Source organism: Sceloporus undulatus, chromosome 1 (assembly GCF_019175285.1).
Source record: "Sceloporus undulatus isolate JIND9_A2432 ecotype Alabama chromosome 1, SceUnd_v1.1, whole genome shotgun sequence".
Classification (NCBI taxonomy): Eukaryota; Metazoa; Chordata; class Lepidosauria; order Squamata; family Phrynosomatidae; genus Sceloporus; species Sceloporus undulatus.
The window spans coordinates 333959916-333979332 of NC_056522.1; the positions used below are offsets into that span (position 1 = coordinate 333959916).

Genomic DNA, 19417 nt, shown 5'->3' on the forward strand with positions numbered 1-19417 from the left:
CTGTCTTTGTATTTGCTTTCATGTTCTGAATTCAGCAGGCTACTGGCCTCCAAATGTTTTGGGCTAAAATCCCTATAATTCCTAATCACTGGCCATGCAGGATGGGATTGGTGGGAGCTGTACCTCAAAACATCTGGAGGGCACCCAGTTGCCTCATTCTGATTTTTAAAAACAAAAAGAAATTAAGGTAATCTTGGCATGATTTGAAATCTTATTCTTACCAATGTTCTGTGTTAATAAATTGGATCAGCTGTACAGGTGTGCTAGGTTGGTAGAAAATGTTATACAGATTTCGGTTTCCTAGAAACTGATCTCAAGATCCCCTGTGTAGCAGATAAGAACATGAGACTGGACTGTGCCAGTCTGGGCCAACATAACAAAATAATGTGAAGCTGGTGTCACAAGAATAGCTTTGCAGAGAGATATACAAGTAAAATAATTTAGAATCAGGATAAAAGATGTTTGGCTGTTCCTCTATTTTTCTGCCTTCTCAATTCATAGGCTCTATTTTTCTTTTATAGGATTAGTGATTACATGGATCTGACCCCTGTAGATATTGTAGGGAAGAGATGTTACCACTTCATACATGCTGAAGACGTGGAAGGGATCAGGCACAGTCATTTAGACTGTAAGTATTCTCGCCTTGTAAAAATGGTTTTGTTTTTGTAACTGTTTTTAAAATGTTATTTACATCCCATGCTATGAATGTTTGTATTATACATTACTGTTTTTGGTTTACTTTGGGACTGAGTCCTATCTACCTAATTTCCTCTGTGGTGTATGATATAGTTGGCAAATGGTGGAATTTGAAATTATTGAATTTGAATGAAATTGATTCTACATTTGTGGTCACCCAGTCTATGATTTTTTTTTTCTGGCAAAGACTCAAATAATCTGTAGGCAAGAAACACAGGAGAAGGGAAATCTTATTTATGTTGCTAATCGTTTAGTGTAAACATAGCAATTTTTTCATTGATATATAAATTTGAATTAGTTTATTGTTTTAATGAGGAATGGACTTAAAACTCACTATTTCTAGGATGGATGGGGCAGCATCTAATACAACTCCTACCAGTGCTAAAAAAAAAACAGTTCAGGAAGAAAATTATAGAAAATGCCATCTTGGGGTAAATGAAGTGTCCAGCTTATTGGTGCACTGTCTCTTCATAATCATCAGCCAGTTCCCTGGAGAAGGTGGTGCATTCTGAATGCTCTTTTGCTCCTAGTTTGTTACTGTTAAAGAACATGGAAAAGAAAGTGTTGCAAATTGCCTTCTATTTAATAATGAATGATGGTTCTTGTTTATTAAACCATACTTCATGTCATTTTTCTTTGTATATTTCAAAAGAACACTGTTGCATTACATCTATAAAGGAAAACACATGGGCAGCTTAGTGAGTCTGGCTGTATAAAGGGTAGGGTTGACCTTCATAGTTACTATTATTCTGGAGCCTCATAATTAAATCTTTGCTTTGTGTTAGGTTTTCAGCAACTGTTCAATGATTAGTGCAAAAGAATAAAGAGAATTACTATTATAATTATTGCAGAGATATAAGAGCCAAAAAAGAGGAAAAACAAGACACCTCTTCCACACAATCCATGAAATCAAAGAAAAAATTAAAGCAAGAGTGGGGATGTTCTACGATCAGCAAGGGAATATAATACATGACCAAGATTTTAAAAGACAATGTAAGCAATACACAAAAGAGCAGTGGAGTAGACATGAGTTGATTGACTTGGACTTGATTTGGACTCAAGTAACTTCAATGACTCCACTTGGACTCGACTCAGCAATAAATTATGTAATGACTCGACTTGACTCGAGATTTGTATATTTTTAGTGACTGACTTCTGGTCTAACTTCATCCAGAAACAGCAAACATGTTAGGCAATGGGCTTTAGGCAATGATTGAGGTCTACTCAGCAGCCAGTCATTGCTGCACATTGAAGGTACCTTCTAAAGCTTATGAAAACCTTTAAAAGGATCCCCCCACCTCAAGCCCATTGCCTAAAACATCTACCATTCCCCTCTTAGAATTTCCCCCCTGACTTTGTGCATGTCTTCTTGATTTTCTAGTTATTGATAGCCACACCCACATACAAAGACAACCACCACCACCATCACCACCTCCTTTTTTCTGTTAAAGCTGTTAAAGACTTGAGAATTGACTTGAGACTTGAAGGTACAGACATGAGACTTGACTTGAAACTTGGAATAAAAGATTTGAATACATTATTGAAAAGAGCTATATGAAAGAGACAAAAGGATGAATGACACATGGGAAGAAAAATCATATGAAGATGAACCCCAAATTTTGGAAAGTGAAATGAAAGCTGCACACAGAGCAATTGGGAGGAATAAATAACCAGGAACAGATAACATACCACTAGAACTGCTGCAGTCTATAGAGGCAGAACCAACTTTAGTTCTAACTAAAATCTGCCAACAAATAATGAAACATAAAACAATGGCTACAGAATGGAAATGGTTAATATACATTCCTTTCCCCAAAAAATGAGATACAAAAGATTGCAGTAACTACAGGACCATTGTATTAATTTCCCACTCAAGCAAAGTCATGCTCAAAATTCTACAGCAAAGACTATTGCAATATATGGAGTAAGAAATTACAGAGGTGCGAACTGGGTTCAGAAAAGGAACAGACAATAGGGATCACATTGCAAACATATGCTGGAAAATTTTGACACACCATAGAATTCCAGAAAAAAATCTGCATGCACTTTATAGATGATGGCAAAGCCTTTTACTCTATAGATCATGAAAAAATAAGGATCGCTTTTAAAGAATTGAATGAGACCCTTTATTGTCGTGAAGTGTAACCTGAACTCTGAACAAGAGGCTACCATTACAACAGAATACAGAGAACCAGAGTGATTCCCAAATGGAGCATTCTATCACCTTGTTTGTTCAACTTGTACGCAGAAAATATCACACAGAGAGCAGGTTTAGACTTGAATGAAAGTGATGTGAAGATCAGGGGAAGGAGTATCAACAATCTAAGTTATGCAGATAATACCAACTTTCTAACAGAAAATAACAAAGACAGGGAACAATTGCTAAGGAAAGTCAAAGAAGAAAGTGCTATGGCAGACTTACTGTTGAACATTAAGAAAGCAAAAATAATGACCACAGTGGAGTTACATAAATTAAATGTAGATATAGAGGAAATTGAAATGGTAAAGATGTCCCATACAATTGATCAGAAAGGAGATTGTAGTCAAGAAATCAGAAGAAGATTAGAACTAGGAAGGGCGGCTATGAAAGAACTAGACAAGATCCTGAATTGCAAAGATATACAAATGAACACTAAAGTTAGGATTGTCTATACCAGAGTGTTTGCCATCACTATGCTGGAGAAGTCCAGATTGAGTACGGGATGCAATGATCAGGTATGGAATGCCTCCCACCTGGGCACAGAGGTGTATGATAAAATCCACATTTAAAAATTTACATCCCACACCTAGCTCGGGAGGAAAGGACAGGAAATGGCAGTGTGATAATCTCCTAAAACAACATACCAAGTGGATAGACTTAATAAAGGAAGACACAGCCCTGAGATTGCAGGATCTGAGCAGAACAGTTGAGGAGAGTATCTTGGAGTTGTCTCATTTACAGGGTTGCCATGAATCAAGGTTGAATTGAAAGCTGCTAACAACAACAAACTTGTTTTATTTTAACAGAAAGCAACAAGCATAGTTAAAAAATTCAGATTCATTAGAATAATCCTTCTGTGCAATTGGTAGAATTTTATGTCCTGTCCTTTAAGATCTGCCTACTTTCCTGATGCGTAATTCCTTAATAATATGCTATATATAGATATATGCATGTTATATGATTTGTGACTTGATTGTAGCCTCTGGATGAGATCATTTGCTTGAAGTATTGGCTCAAATGCTTGCATTTGCTTGTAGCATAATGTACTAGTCAGGATCATGTTAGATTGATAGTAGTAGCCACATATAGCATTATTAGGACAGACAAGGGACAAAACCTTCTCCTTGAGACAGAATTCCAAAACTGCAAGAGGGCATTGGTATTGACATTTTGGTAATATGCACATTTGTTTAAATACCGTGTCTTAAAAGCAAGTAATCACTGTGAAATCCCTTAATTGGTTGATATCCCTAATTCTTGGCTATCATACTAATAGCTAATTGTTATAGTTAATACCTTTTCTCCACAAATTCATCTAATCTTTTTTAAAAAGCCATTTATACTAGTTCCCATTATAATCAATGGCAATGAATTCAGAAAGCTAATTATAAGTTATTCAGAGTAGTACTTTCTTGTCTGTTTATTTGGCTTGAACTTCCTGCTTTTTGATGTAGAATTCTACTATTCAGAGAACAGGGAGCATTTCATAGTGCTATCAATTTATTTCTCACATATCCTCTGTGATCTTTTTTCTCTAAGCTAAACAGACTCATATTTTTAATTCCCATTTATTTGTCTGTTTTATACCTTTTTAAGCTGAATGAGTTCTTGACCAAAAGGCACTAATATAATGCATATTGGTTCTCTATAAAATTCTCACGCAATTCGACATAATATTATTATGATATGCTGTTTATTTTCATTCCAGTAATGATTTCTAATGCTGATTTCTTCTTTTCATGTCATGTATGATATGAAAGACATGAGCTAATATTTTCAGAATTTCCTGCTGTTCTTTTCAGATGTTTTTCCCAGTAGTTGCACTGGGACATTTTTACCTTTATCGTGCTTCATCCTGAATTGCTTGTTATTTGGAGTGGTTATACTAACAGAACTGCCAGTGGAGCTGGGAGGATCATAAATCTTTATTTCAATTAACTGAAAAATAATTAATTAATGAATAACATACAAATCAATTCAAGATATTTGTTAAGGCCCAGAAAAATATCCCTAAAGGGGACAAGGGCCATTTCTTCCCACCAGAACCTTTACAGTGAGTAAGCCATGAACAGCCAGATAGGCAATGAGTTTTCTATTGCCTAGGCATGTTAGCTGCTACCTTAAGCTACATTACATGAGAGTGACTATGGAATAGCAAGCTGGCTAGTGATTAAGAATATCATAGCTTATCTTTGGAACTCTAGCGGGTTACAGACCACCCGTTTGGGGCGGCCTGCACCCGCCCCTTTCCCCGCTGTATTGGGGCCTCAGCTGCCAGACCGGCAGCCTCCGAGGCCCCAATCTGCCGCTTTGGAAAGGGGTGACCTTGGGGCTTCAAGCCCCAAGGACACCTGGCGATGACGAGGAGGAGGAGAAAGGGGCCGCTTGGCCCCTTCCTCCTCTGCATCGCTGGGCGCAGCCATGTAAAGGCTGTGCCCAGTGACGCAAACCCCAGAAGGAGCTCCGTTTCGGAGCTCCTTGCACCGCAGAAAGGGCACTCTAGGCGCCCTCGCGTGGTGCAAAGACGTCACGTCCGCGCCGCCTCATTTGGAGGTGGCGCGGTTGTGACTTCATAACGGCAGCGGCTGTGTGGAACGGCTGCCGCCATTTTGTACAGACTGGGTCTGTACTACGGTTAGGGGCGTCAGGAAGTGACGCCCCTTTCTAACCCTAATACGGACCCAGTCCGTATTTTCAGGCCCGTCTGTAACGGGCCTTTGTTTCAGTTCTTCTTCAACAACAACTACTTCTACTACTACTACTACTATTACTGTTTATTTATTGATTGATTTATTTCTATCACAACATTCCCCCCCCCCCCCCAGTTCAGGATTCAAGGCAGCTTACAACAGTTAAAAGAAGCATAGCTAAACATTCATAGCGCACAATATTTACAAATGTATTTAAACTAAAGAAGATTAAAACCTATTAAAAACATAAACCACCAAAAGGAGAATAGTGAATATAAAATCCAGCACATTATATGAGACATTTTCTGACTCAGCAATCAGTCTTCCAAGACCGATTACAATAAAGAAATGTCTTTACCTACCTATGAAAACATAGCACGAAGGGTGCCAGTCTAACCTCTCTGGGAAGGGAGTTCCAGAGCCTGGAAGCAGCTACCTAGAAGACCTTTCCCATGTTCCCATCAGATCTGTACTTAAGAAGTTGGTGGGACAGGGAGAAGGGCCTCCTCACAAACAAATCATGGTTTCCCACCCCACCCCCCACAAAATGTGTTAATATTGTTCATGACAGTAATAATAAGAGGGGTAAAAATTCTTAACATATGTTCTCTCATTTTAATAGGCAATAACAAGGCAATCTTCTGATTTAGCAAGTCCAGTTACTGCTAAAAATGTATATAAAAATAGTTGTCACAAATTATAGAAAGATTTATCTTCTCAATTAATTAAAAAGATAAAGACATTCACTGACATTCAAGTACTTGTTTGCTAGAAACCTAGACAGGATGTTGAGGAGTTAAGACCTTTAGAGGACATCATGAATGTATTTTTTAACAAACAAAGGACAATATACCAGAAGGTACAAAATGGATATATATTGCTTGTGGGAGTACTGTAACTCTGAAATCTTAATTGAGGTCTAAATTCATAAACCTGACACTGACAAAAAGATAGTTGTCACCCTCAGCTATTGCTTGGCAAACATCATCTTATTTCTTCAGGACTTGATTTACAGTTATAAGAAACACAATTCCTTAGGAACAGCAAGCAAGGGCACATCATTTCCCATAAAGCAAAGGTCTCTGATGACTGTGTTTTGTAGCATTCTCTCTGATACACTTATGTTTGGATTCTAGCAACTGAAATAATATGGACCTTTTTTTTAAAAAAACTGCTTCACAATCACTTTATTCACTGCTTCCCATTTTCCAAGTATTCTTTCTTTACAATACAGAGAAGAATTTCCCTCTGAAATTAGTTCCAAATACATGGCTGCTTTTGTGTACCTCTCTTAGAAATTTCTATTGACACACTTAATATTACTTAGTGGTTCACTCATCCAACTACAAATGAACTAAGCCTTTTAAATTGTACATATCAATTATATATTTTTTGTTCTTTTAATAACCTTAAGCCCATAAAAAACGAGATAGAATGATTCGATAATTCTTGACAGTAAAAACACACTTCACAAGTTTTGCTATCATGCTGTGGAATAACTTCACAATGTCAAGTAGCACACAATTAGTAAAACTGTAGGGGGAAAAAAGGAAGTGTTTTGATCCTGAGGAATTTTGATCCTAATCAGATTGAAATTTCAATGCTCTTGTAGTGCTTAATATCTTCAATCATAAAAGAAATCAAACTGATTCCAATGTCAGGCTTTTGCATTCCGTGGCTGCTGTGAAATGCTAAAATATACAAATGAATGTCACTGTTGTACAAGTTTATGATAATCACCAAAGTGAGAGAGATTGATTTTAAATTAGTGTGATAGTATGTCTCATGTTTAGATGATTTTTGAGCAAGCTAACTTAGAAGCCAGCCCAGCAATAAAGAATACGTCTTGCAGCATAAGGATTAGCAAGGACAACTGCTATGGTAGAGCAACCTGCATATACACAAACACTGGCCTTTTGATGCAAAATACTATATCGTTGCACTTAAATAGAAAAAAACATAATTGAAGCTAGTACAGACCCCAAACATTCTGCTGCCTGATGTAGGCCCAAGGTACTGCAGAGGAGCAGAGGGAAAGAAAAACACTGGTTAGGAAGCTGCAACTCCTATATACTGGACACTCACCAATTATCACTGCAGAAATAATGGATTTTGACACCACTTTAACTATCATGGCACCATTTTATGGAATCTAGGGATTTGTAGCTTGTTATGGTATTAGAGCTCTCTAAGAAAGAAGGCTAAATATCTCACAAAACAACAAATCCCAGAATTCCATAGTATTTGGCCATGGCAATTAAAGCAGTGTCAAATTGCATTAATTCTTCAATATCGATTAGACCTTAGTTTACAATTTTGCTCTAAAAATTGTCATTACAGTGACCAAATATTTACATCAGTTATAGTGTAGTAATAAAAAAAGGAATTATCTTCATCTTAAACCTTACTGACAGTGGAAGATTATTTTTAACATAACGCAGTTCAGTATGAAGCTCTTTGCCCTGTTATTTCAGTATACAAATCAACAAAAATCATTTAGCAAGCAAATTTCAGCTCATTCAAAATATAGCACCTTATTTTTATATTCTTCTCTACTAAAGAGAAGAATAGTACAAGAACTGTGAACCAGAATTTGACTGACCTCATGGTCCACACAAAATTCCACTTCTGATTATCTCTGGCATCTTTTGCTTTGAGCATGTAATTGGAGTGACATTTTATTGCTATTATTCTCAAACAATTGAAGTCAGAAATGTTTACTAATCTATTGCAAATCACACAAAGATCTGGATGCAAAAGGCCTCATATTCAAGAAATTATCTGAAATCTTGGTGAGTTGATACCAGTCAGTATAGATAAAACTAGACTAAATGGATCCATTATAAGAATCATTATGGCCCAATACATTCGGGCCCTCTGTGACACCCTTGTCACGTGCTAGGGTTGCCTCGGGGTGGAGCACCCACATGCCCCGCAACCCTAGCACATGACAGGGGCTTAATGGCAGCGCCCTGTATACATGGTGCTGCCATTGTTACATAAGTGCTGCACGGCATCCACAAGGCGCCACACGGCACCTATGTAATGAGTGTGCCACTGGCTCACTTGTTACACCGTCCTTGTGGTGTAAAAAGAACCCGCTTTTTGCGGGTTCTTTTTCCACCGGAGGGAAGCTGCTTGGTTTGGCGGCTGTGGCTTCCCTCTGGTGGAAAAACAGGCGCCATCAGGCTGCCGTTTTTCAGTGGTCTGTACTGCGCCTATATACAGCAGATTCCTTATGCAGAGCTCTGTTGATCACATTCTGTCAGCTGCATAATGATAGCATACTGGAATAGGTACAGTGTAGTAAATGAGCATTGTGTCCATATTTAACCATGCTTAGAGTAGAGCCATTCAATCCTGGGACTTAATCATTGGGGTTGTACCCACTACAGTTTAAACCAACATGGGTCCCACTTAATTTGAATCCCTGAAGCAATTTGGAAAGGGGGGCATGGTTTTTACCCATTTTTACCAATTTATCCTGTGTCAAAAGGATGCTGGTAAAATGGGGGGGGGTGGGCTGAATTGATTTGTTTGGAAATAAATTGATTTAGCCCAAGTGGGAACCAAGCAGAATTGAATCAGATTCGAATCCGCCTTGGTTCCCACTGGCAGCAGCTTTCCCAACCATACCTCCATGCTCTGTCCTCAGTCCTCCGTCCTCCTGACCTGCCTCTCTCCTTCCGCTCTGGCCTCTCCTCTACTCTCGGTATGGCCAGGAAGGACAGAGGGAGACATGGTGGGGAAGCCACGTCTGTCTCTTTCTGCACCAATTCTTGAAACCAATGCAAACATAGTGGGAACTACACTGTTTGTTGAACCGGTTTCAGGAATCAGTGCAGGAAGCGAATCAAGATGTAAGTGGGAATTAGGCCATTGTTTTCAATGGCTCTGTTTTAAGTAGCAATAAATCTTCATCCAATCCATTGTATTTAAAACTTGCGTAGACTTTTAAATTTCACTTTTAATATTGGAAAAAGTGCTGGCGGAGCACAGCTGGAACCAGCTTGGACCTGGGGTAATGGCAGCCAGCAATTAGGCGGTGATTTTGCATGCAATAATCCCCACCTCCATCCCGCATCCTGGCTGCAGCCCAGGACCGTTGATCCACTTTTAAAGTTCATTTGATAAGCTACTCTACTGGCCCAATAAAGGTATCCACTGCTTTGTGGATTTTGTTGTTTTTTGTTGCATAGCTAAAATAGATAACCCTGAATATGTTTCCTGGATTTGAAGATGAAAGCCTAGCCATATATAGCCAAGCAACATCAGGGTTTGTTAGAAGTGATTAATATGGAAGAACACACAAGCTAGGAGAGCCTGCAGGAGTTTGCCTTTGCCTGAGCCTACAGGGAAGGACAAGATTCCACTTCTTCCTTTCCTTTACTCTCTTCCCTGAGATAATGGAGTGAAAACTGCTTTAGCACTTTGAACTCATCATGCAGCATTCCAATAAGCTGAGGGCAGAGGGAGAAAATTGGATGAGGAGAGGGAAACTGGGACATTTTAAAATCAGCAGAAAAGGTGGGATGACAGAGGATTAATAGGGCCTTCCCCTGCCAAAGTGGGACAATTGAAGTGTGTGGGTTGAGGGCCCAGAGTTTCTGTATCGCCTGCCTGCCTGCCTTGTTCCTGGAGGAGCCAACTGGTCCTTATGGTCAATAGACAGATTTGTGGGGGAAAGAAAATGAAACATAATACATAGTCCCTCTTGCTTTTCAGTTCATTATTCAATTTAAGTATCATAAACTTATGTTTGCTGAATATTGTGGTTATGGGTTTTTTATTTCACAAAACTAATTTTCAGATGTCTATTTAAATCATCTTGCTCAATCATTGCAAAATCCTTAGAAAAGCTCAACAACAAAGACTCAGTTGTGGAAACGGCTGTAAAGGAAATACTCTCTGTGTTTCAAGCAAATAAGGCCCTCTTAATGTACTCTGTCTATGATGCTATTTTCCCCATGGCTTTTGAAAATGACCTTCCTGTGAGCATCAAGGACTATAACTTTTCAGATAAAGAAACTTGTTCTTGTTTTAAGTCAATGCCAGGTTTATTCCCCTATAGTCCACAGTTTTCAAAAGCAGAAGAAAAAGTAATCCAGAATTTTTCTTTTTAAAAAAAACCCCGCACTACTCTGTTTCCAGAATGAAGTTACCCTGTCAGCTTGCCTTGGGCCTTAGGTGGAGAAGAGGAGATTAAAGAGTCAGTATTCCTTTTCATGTTTCGTCTGCCAGTTTTGTGAATGTAAAAAGAGAGCTGGTATTTACAGCTAAGTGTCCAACTGTGGCACTAAGTGCAGAACTGTTTTTTCTTCTTCCAATAAATTAACAATATCTTTATGGCAAGACAAATTGAATATCAGCATTCCATACTCATTGATAAGGTTATGTTTGTGGACAATAAATAGCACAAATGCAACTTCCAAATTTTCCATACTATAATGAGTGTCTTTGCGAAGCTGTGAGGATGCGAAGCCTTAAATGTGAGCTGATCTCATCATTTCCTATTTACTCTATACTTACCTGAATGCACAATATACTGTAGCTTTTAAATACATTTGTACCCTGATGAAATGTTCTATTGTAAACTGTTTCACTTTAAAAGGCTGCTCTTGATAGGAGATTTATTCATCTCTTCTTCAAACTGGATTAAGCCACTTCCTTCTTATAAAACACAACTTACTGTTTAGAACCTTTGGGCTTTGATTTGTCGGAACATACTTACAGGAAGAAACTGCATCCTTTTAAAATATAGCTCTAGAAACAAACTTGTACTGATTTGTTTTGTTTTACTCACAGAATTAAAGACTGCGAGGAAAAGCATGTATTTCTTTTTCTATTATTTCACTGTAAACAGACTTCCCAAAGAAACCTGGCATATCTTTGTCAGAAAATGCATACAGCATATCGCAGCATATTTGCAGTAAGACAAATCAGTCAGATGTTGTGCAGTCTTCATAAGACACACCCTGCGCCTTTTACATGTTCACCATTGGGGCCAAGCATAATAAGTGATAGCACTGCAAAAGAATTCAATAAAATCCAGCAGCCAGCTTTGCATGAAGAAACCAGGAACAGACATGTATAGGTAACATATACATATACACTAGAGAAAGTTTATTTTTAGAACTTTTATTTTAAGATTTGGGATACTCTTGACTAACTGGAGTGGGGGGTTTAGGTGTCTCCATTTTGTTGTTGTTAATTGCCCTCGAACTGGTTCCAATTTATAGTGACCCTGTGGATGATCTATCTTCCACTGTCTTGTCCAGATCCTGCAAGCATATGCTAGCCTTGAATTGAAATTTGAGCGCAGACCTTTCTTAGTTCGAAACTATGCAATGTATATATGCCTGGGCAAATATTAAGGAGAGGTATAGAAATACATGGTAGCTAGCATAGTGTAGTGGTTTGAATGATGGAGATCAAGGTTCACTTCTCCACTCGGCTATGGAAACCCACTGGATATTGGTCACACACTCTCAGCCCCAGAAAACCCTGTGATAGGCTTGCCTTAGGGTCACCGTAAGTCAGAAATGGCTTGAAGGCACACAAAACAAGACTATAAGCTCATTAAAAGCTTGGTTACTAATCAGCTTTATTGGGGAAACATAACGTGTCTATGTTTTGAAAGCTTCATAAATGTGTTTGGATGTAATTTTCCAGTGTTCCCGTGTGTAGAATTTGTCTAGCTATGAAGAAAGAACTTTTATTTATTTAGCCAATTTTTCATTCGTTGTTTTCTTCCTTCTTTCCATTTATGCTTCCCCTTCAGGGTAGATCACAAATCATCTCAAAATAATAAACCATCCAGATAAAAATCTCCCCACAATGTTATGCTTAAAGCAAAATCAAACATACCAACAAAAGCAAATACACCAACGAACTCTGCTTATCCCAAGTATGGGGAGCAGAAACATTCTACAACATTGTAAAGTGCTGTGCAAAACATACGACACTACATAAACAAACAACAACAATAATAATAATATAGAGGTTTATAAGCAGAGGCTGGATGGCCATTTATAGTGTGTGCTTTGATTGTGTATTCATGCATGGCAGGAAATTGGACTGGATAGCCCTTGCGATCTTTTCCAATTTGATGATTCTATGAATCTTGAAGGCAGTGGTGGGAAAAATGTGGCCTGTGGCTGCATGTAACTCCTGTCCCATTTCCTCCATCCCGAACGCTTTTGAATGTCCACCAACCTCTCTGTGTTTTGTTTTGTTTTTAATTGCATTATTTGGGGGCATTTTTTACTCAAAAATCCCCCTCACAACCATCATAAAACCACCACCAAGTATGCTCATTTTTGTTCATCTCCTTCTCAAAATGGCAACTGCTAGTAACACAACATTTCTGATCGCCTTACTTTGAAGGACAGTGACAAACTGTGTATATATATGGAAACCATGCCCTATGAAGAACGACTCAGGGAGCTGGGGATGTTTAGCCTGGAGAAAAGACGGTTAAGAGGTGATATGATAGCTCTGTTTAAATATTTGAAAGGAAGTCATATTGAGGAGGGAGCAAGCTTATTTTCTGCTGCTCCAGAGAACAGGACCCGGAACAATGGATGCAAGCTGCAGGAAAAGAGATTCCACCTCAACATTAGGAGGAACTTGCTGACAGTAAGGGCTGTTCGACAGTGGAACAAACTACCTCGGAGTGTAGTGGAGTCTCCTTCCTTGGAGGTCTTTAAGCAGAGGTTAGATGGCCATCTGTCAGGGATGCTTTGATTTGGATTTCCTGCATGGCAGGGGGTTGGACTGGATGGCCCTTGCGGTCTCTTCCAATTCTATGATTCTATGATTCTAGAGAGAGAGAGAGAGAGAGAGAGAGAGATTTTGGTTTAAAGAGTCTAAAATAGGGTAGACTTTGCCTCTGTAGAACACCTGTCCTCATTAGAGCTCTTTGAGTGAGGGCAGGGAATGTGGTGCCTTTTAGAATACACCAGTCCTAGCAAAAGGGCAGTAATGCAATGAGCCACATGTTACTTTCCGGGACAATTTAGATGGCCTTCAGAAGAAAGTGAGATATGTGCACACACACAATTTCTACTCCCAGAGGTTTCTAGATGTGGTGCTTTTGTCTCAAAACAAGGCACAGAGTCATTGCATCTTGTTTTGCTCCAGCCTCCCCTACTACTGGAAGTGAACTTCTGATTACTTCCAGCTAGTCTGGCTTCCAGCAGGTCCTGAAGACTGAAAATTGGTCCCTGAGTCTCTGGAGCTTGCCTCCATTCAAGTATTTTGTTAATTTTTAGTGGACTTTTTAAAAGATCAACGCATATAAAGCCAGCCCAACCCCATAGATACTCAGCCTTGGTAGGTATTCAGTTCCCTGCTGCAACTATTTATTTTTCTTTTTTTTTTCTTTTTCTTTTAAAGACATGTATATTTCAAAGGGTGGTATGAGAATTAATGAGTTATTGCACAGACAGGTGTGTGTCCACTTAAAGGACAGTTGATTCAACATGACTTCTTCCCAGAGAACTGCAGACTTAATTTAATGAAGCAGCATTCATGAAATCTAAAATCTGTGCATGGAAGTCAGCCACATCTGCTATCACCAAATATTCCAAAGTTCTTGCTTTCCATCAAAAGTGAACACTATCACCTTCAATCTTTGATCAGTATTTTCAGAACTGAACAACTTGGCCAAACGGTAATATTCTAATAAAGTAAAACCTTTTAAATTCTTCCCTTTCAAATGCTTATTTCCAAACCTCAATCAAAACAATTACTCAGAAGAATTTGCATAAAATTGCTGTCTCAACATGAGTGCAGCCATCGTTTGACAGAAAAGCTGTACACAAGGTAGTTAGTATTTTACCACCTTTTTTTGCTTATCCATGCAGTTTTTAACATTGTGTGAATCAGAATACTTCTTAAACAGGAATTCAAAAAGCAAGGAGCCTTTTAATTAGATATAAATGCAGAAATCCAGTCGACTTTAGCTTGTTTACAAAATAGTATAACCCAAATTGCAAATGTTTGCTCCTGCTACAAAATAGAACTGACTGAGCTTTCAAAATTCACTTCCTGTCAATTTGTTGGAATGTCAAAACACTTTGGCATAAAAGTTTTTTTCAAGTCAAAACAAAATGTAGCTACAAGTACATCAGTTTCTATACCATTCTATATATAGTTATATGAGAAATATGCATCACTTCCTCTGTTAATCAAAGCTAGCATCCTGCATGTGTTAGGTTCTAAACTAGGAGACAGAAAGGACTGGAGCCATGCTAGCTAGGCACCTGTGGTCCAAAAAAATGAACTTTTCTAATCTCTGCCCCCTTTGTAACTTAAAAGGACCTGAAGAGGAATTAACTTCGATGGCATATATCATTTATTTATTTAATTTATATCCTGCCTTTCCCCCAGCATGGGATTCATGGCTACTTATCAAAGCTGCCCATTTCTCTCCCTACATCAGCCTTCCCTAATCATGTATCCTCCAGGTCTCTTGAACTGAAACTCCCATCATCCCTTGGCCAACATTTTGACTCCTGTGTGGATTGAGGAGATGGGGGCTATAATTGACTATGTTTGCTGGAGAGGGTGGAAGTTGTAAGCCAACCCATTTGGACGTGCCTAGGACAAACTGTGAGAACCGGATGTTGCTAAGTACAAGCCAAGATTGTAACTCACCCAGCATTTCAGCTGTAATGTTGCTCCCTTCCATGAGACCAAGAATATATCTACATTCACAGTTATACCTGTTTGATTCCACTCTTAATGGCCATGCCCCTGTCCTGGGGTTTGTAGTCGTGCAATACTTTGATTCACAGTTATACCTGTATGATTCTCTGACAAAGAGAATCATACAGGTATGATTTAGCAGAAAAATCTAAGAAAATCTTGCAATACTACAAACTGCAGAATTCAATTGGTTGGAGCCATGGCAATTAAAATGATACCACACTATTCTTGGAGTGGATGGGATGGGGAGCAAGTTGGCTCCTCAGCATGAGCCAGGTACTGAGCATGAGCCTCAGCATGAGCCAGGTACTTTCCCGTGGAGGTTAGTGGCAGCATTAGCCATGCCGAAAGCCAGCTCCTTGGAGCTGCCTCTCAGATGAACCACTACAGGTCTTCTGTCTGAGATGTTTATAGGAAGGGTAGCATTTGAGATGTGGTGCTGAAGAATGCTAAGGATACTGTGGACAGCCCAAAAGTCAAACAGATGGCCTAGAAGAGGCCTGAACTCTCCCTGGGAGCCAATATGATTAAACTGAGGGTGTCAGCCACATCATGAGAAGAAATGGCTTGCTAGAAAAGACAATAATGCTAGGAAAGGTGGAGGGCAGTAGAAAGAGAGGAAGACCACATAACAGAAGTATAGACTCAATCAAAGAAGCCACCACTCTGAGCATGCAGAACCTGAGCAGAGTGGTTGAGGGGGGGGGGGGCTTGGAGGTGTCTCATTCATGGAGTTGTCATAAGTTGAGGGCAGCTTAACAACAATAACAAGCTGTGGGCAGCCAGTCAGTAAGCATGGGGTGAATGGAAAGGAAGAACAAAACCTCTTGCTCTTTGCTTTGTTGTGAAAAAATAAGTAAATAATAAAATTCCAGATTAAGATGCTAATCAAAATTTGGATTCATATGGTTTAGATGCTACTAGTTTACTTTTTTATTTAGTGGAGCAGCACCTAATTTTGAAAGTATAGTTTCATTTCCAAGTTTCAATACAATTTTCCCCTAACTCCTTTTCTACTTCTCTTCCCCACCTCTTCAACACACACACACAAAAATCAAAATGTACTTCATGAAACTATTGTATATGAAGCACTTATTAGCCATAATTAAATGGACAATATGAATTTACTACGTCTTTAGGACTCTGGCTTGTTCTGGTTTAGAGCAAGATGATTAATGCAAATACATATTACTTGAGATAACCATTTAGCAGCTAATTTAGCCAAATTTATTACAGCAGTTAGAGGTTTTTCATTTTAGCAGACGGAGACAAGGACATGCCAAAAGCAAAGATGTGTGTGAATGCACACTGCCCTCTAGTGTACAAGATTTTGCAAGATTGAAAGCAAACACAGATCAGGGAAGGAAGTACAAGCTGGTGTCATAAGAATAGCAAACACATTGCCTAAATTCATGCCAAACATACACAGCTTTATTATTCCAGCGAGTGATTTACAGCTTTTTGCCTTTTTGCTGAGACAAAACGAGTTTTAGCTTGACAAGATGCTGGCTTGAGACCAATTTTAACATCTGTCTATTTAAGCATTTCCCACCTCAGAACTGATTGCTTTCACTTGTCCTCCCTTGTCTGAACCCATTTTAGATACCGCACAGAGCTCTTGCCTTTAATGTGCCTGATTCTGCAGCTCCCTTAGGCCACAGTTTCTCCTGCAGCTCTTTGGTGGATTTATTTTGCTCTGGTATTAAGCAAAGTCTCCACAGACATTCCCCCTACTGACCATTCGAGATTTGGTTCATCTGAGGACTGTAAATTCTGTTTGACAAGATCAAAAGAAACAGATGTGTAAGTTCAGTAGTTGATATCGCCTGCAATGAAGAGGAATGATCAAAGAACTAGAGTACAGTATCTTCCCAAACCTTTCAAATAGCCAGAATCTCAAAGAGGTTTACCCAGGAGCTATGAATAAATCACATAGAAATTTAACTTTTTAGAAAGGGGGGGGGGGGGGAAACCACACCACAATTTGATGTTGAGTGCCTTGGAAATGTCCACATAGGATCCGGTACTGTGTGAGATTTATACTGCTCTTCCTTGCTTATGTGAGCTGCCAAAAGCAGATTAAAATCACACTGGAATTAGTAGTAAACCCTACTTCTCTGTCACAACTGCAGGAAATGACTCCCTTTATTATAATGAGGTGTTCTAATAAATGTAATGAGAAAAAGGCTTTCCATCTCTCTGTACCAGTGACATGCTCTATTGGTACGAATGAGTCTCCTTTGCGCACCGTGCTAATTGTATTCCTTACTCCTTTTGTTTCCTGCAATCCAGTGCTGAACAAGGGTCAGTGTGTAACAAAATACTACCGCTGGATGCAGAAGAATGGAGGTTATATTTGGATACAGTCTTGTGCCACTATTGCTATCAATGCCAAGAATGCAAATGAGAAGAACATCATCTGGGTCAATTACCTTCTGAGGTATATCTTTCTGTCATTTCCATTATTTGCATTTGTGTTGTGACTGCATGAGTCATATTGAGCGGGTGATCTACAAGAAAGAATGCAAGGCATTTAATGTCATCCTGTTCAGAATCATTGTCTGCTAATGGATAATAGGAAGATATCCATAGGCTTGCCATTTCCTGAGCATCTCTCAAATTCAAAAGTTGCATTTACTTGAGTGTGGCCTAATTACAGAATTGATTTACAGCCATCTTTTCCTAGCAATATATACTGTAGTTGGCTACCAGAGAATTCTGGATTAAAAACCTGAGCCAGTGTTCCTACTGTATTTGTGATGTAAATTCTAGAAAGGTCATTTTCATTCCCTTATTTAGTGTTGTCATTATTGTAGAGTTTATTTCAAAATGCTATTAGTTATACTCATTTTTATTTCCAAGAGAGATGAAAGAGACTTCCTGAGCATGTTTCTCACTTTCAGGTCTACTGTCTAAAATTATAACTTCTTTAACTCCCTTTCCATGGCAGGGTTGTGTACCAGTGCTGTTTGGCTAGACATAGTATAAACCACAAGGCCACAATACAGAGGGGGCAGTTAAGTAAAGAACACACTAAATGTCTGAGCAAATAAATATGCAAGGTACTGAAAATGGAAAGAAAAAAGTGGATATTCCACTTGAACTTAGGCAAAACAGTAAGGACACCCATAATTCAATTTAGAGGCTATGAATATGTATGTCATCAGAATAGTGGAGCATATGGGAAGCTAAGCTCACTCTGTAGCAGAAAATCCCCCATCTGCTCCTGTTACCAAGCTATAACTTCAGTGCTTCTTATTAATCAATATTCCCATGGATTCCATACATTGTTATTTAATGTATAAATTTATTTCACTCACTTTTCTTCTATGATGAAACTCTCGAGGGGACACATAGGGTGCCAGCAGTCTCGTGTCAAGGCATGGAACAGATATAATCTTACTTCACTAAAGATCCTTTCATGCTACACAATGATAGCACTAAGATTCTACTTTAATTGCCATAGTTCCACTCAGGATCTGCAGTTTAGAGATGAGTATTTAGAATTCTCAGCCAGAGAGTTTTAGCTTATCACATGAACTTTAAAACCATCTCAGGTATCCCAGGCTGCAGCCAGGTCATGGGATGGAAGCAGAGATTATCACATGCTAAAATCACTGCCTAATCTCTGCTCGCCATCAGCCCAAGTTCCAGCAGCATTCCACCAGCACTTTTTCGAAGCCGGAAAGCTTCCGACTTTGAAAAAGTGTTGGCAGAGCATGGCTGGGACCCAGCTTGGACCCAGGCTGATGGCGGATGGCAGTTAGATGGAGATTTAGCATGTGATAATTCCCACCTCCATGCCATATCCCAGCTGCAGTCTGGGACACTTGAGATGGTTTTAAAGTTCATGCAATAAGCTCCTTAGTGTCTCACCAAACTAAAAATACCAGGCTTCTGAAGGATACAGCTATAACCGTTAAAGAGGAATCATAACACTATAATTTTGTAGTGTGCAAGGACCCATGTGGCTGCCTCATGTGCTCTAACATGTAAAGGAGTATTGGTTGTAGATTCTGGGATTGGTAATCCAGAACATCCAGAGGGCAACAAATTGGGGAGACTGGTCTTAGAAATGCAAAATGACTGGTACTTATATGCACCTTATATGTCTTTGCAG

General features: G+C 39.0%; 1 protein-coding gene across 2 annotated transcripts in view; it reads left to right on the forward strand.

Annotated features, from left to right (window-relative positions):
- Positions 1-19417, forward strand: part of NPAS3 (neuronal PAS domain protein 3) — a 952772-nt gene that overhangs the window by 924567 nt on the left and 8788 nt on the right. For both annotated transcript variants that reach the window (XM_042477645.1, XM_042477653.1), the window contains 2 exons: positions 522-628; positions 17590-17737. In XM_042477645.1, the coding sequence (XP_042333579.1) occupies positions 522-628; positions 17590-17737 (255 nt within the window). The remainder of the gene's footprint in view (positions 1-521; positions 629-17589; positions 17738-19417) is intronic.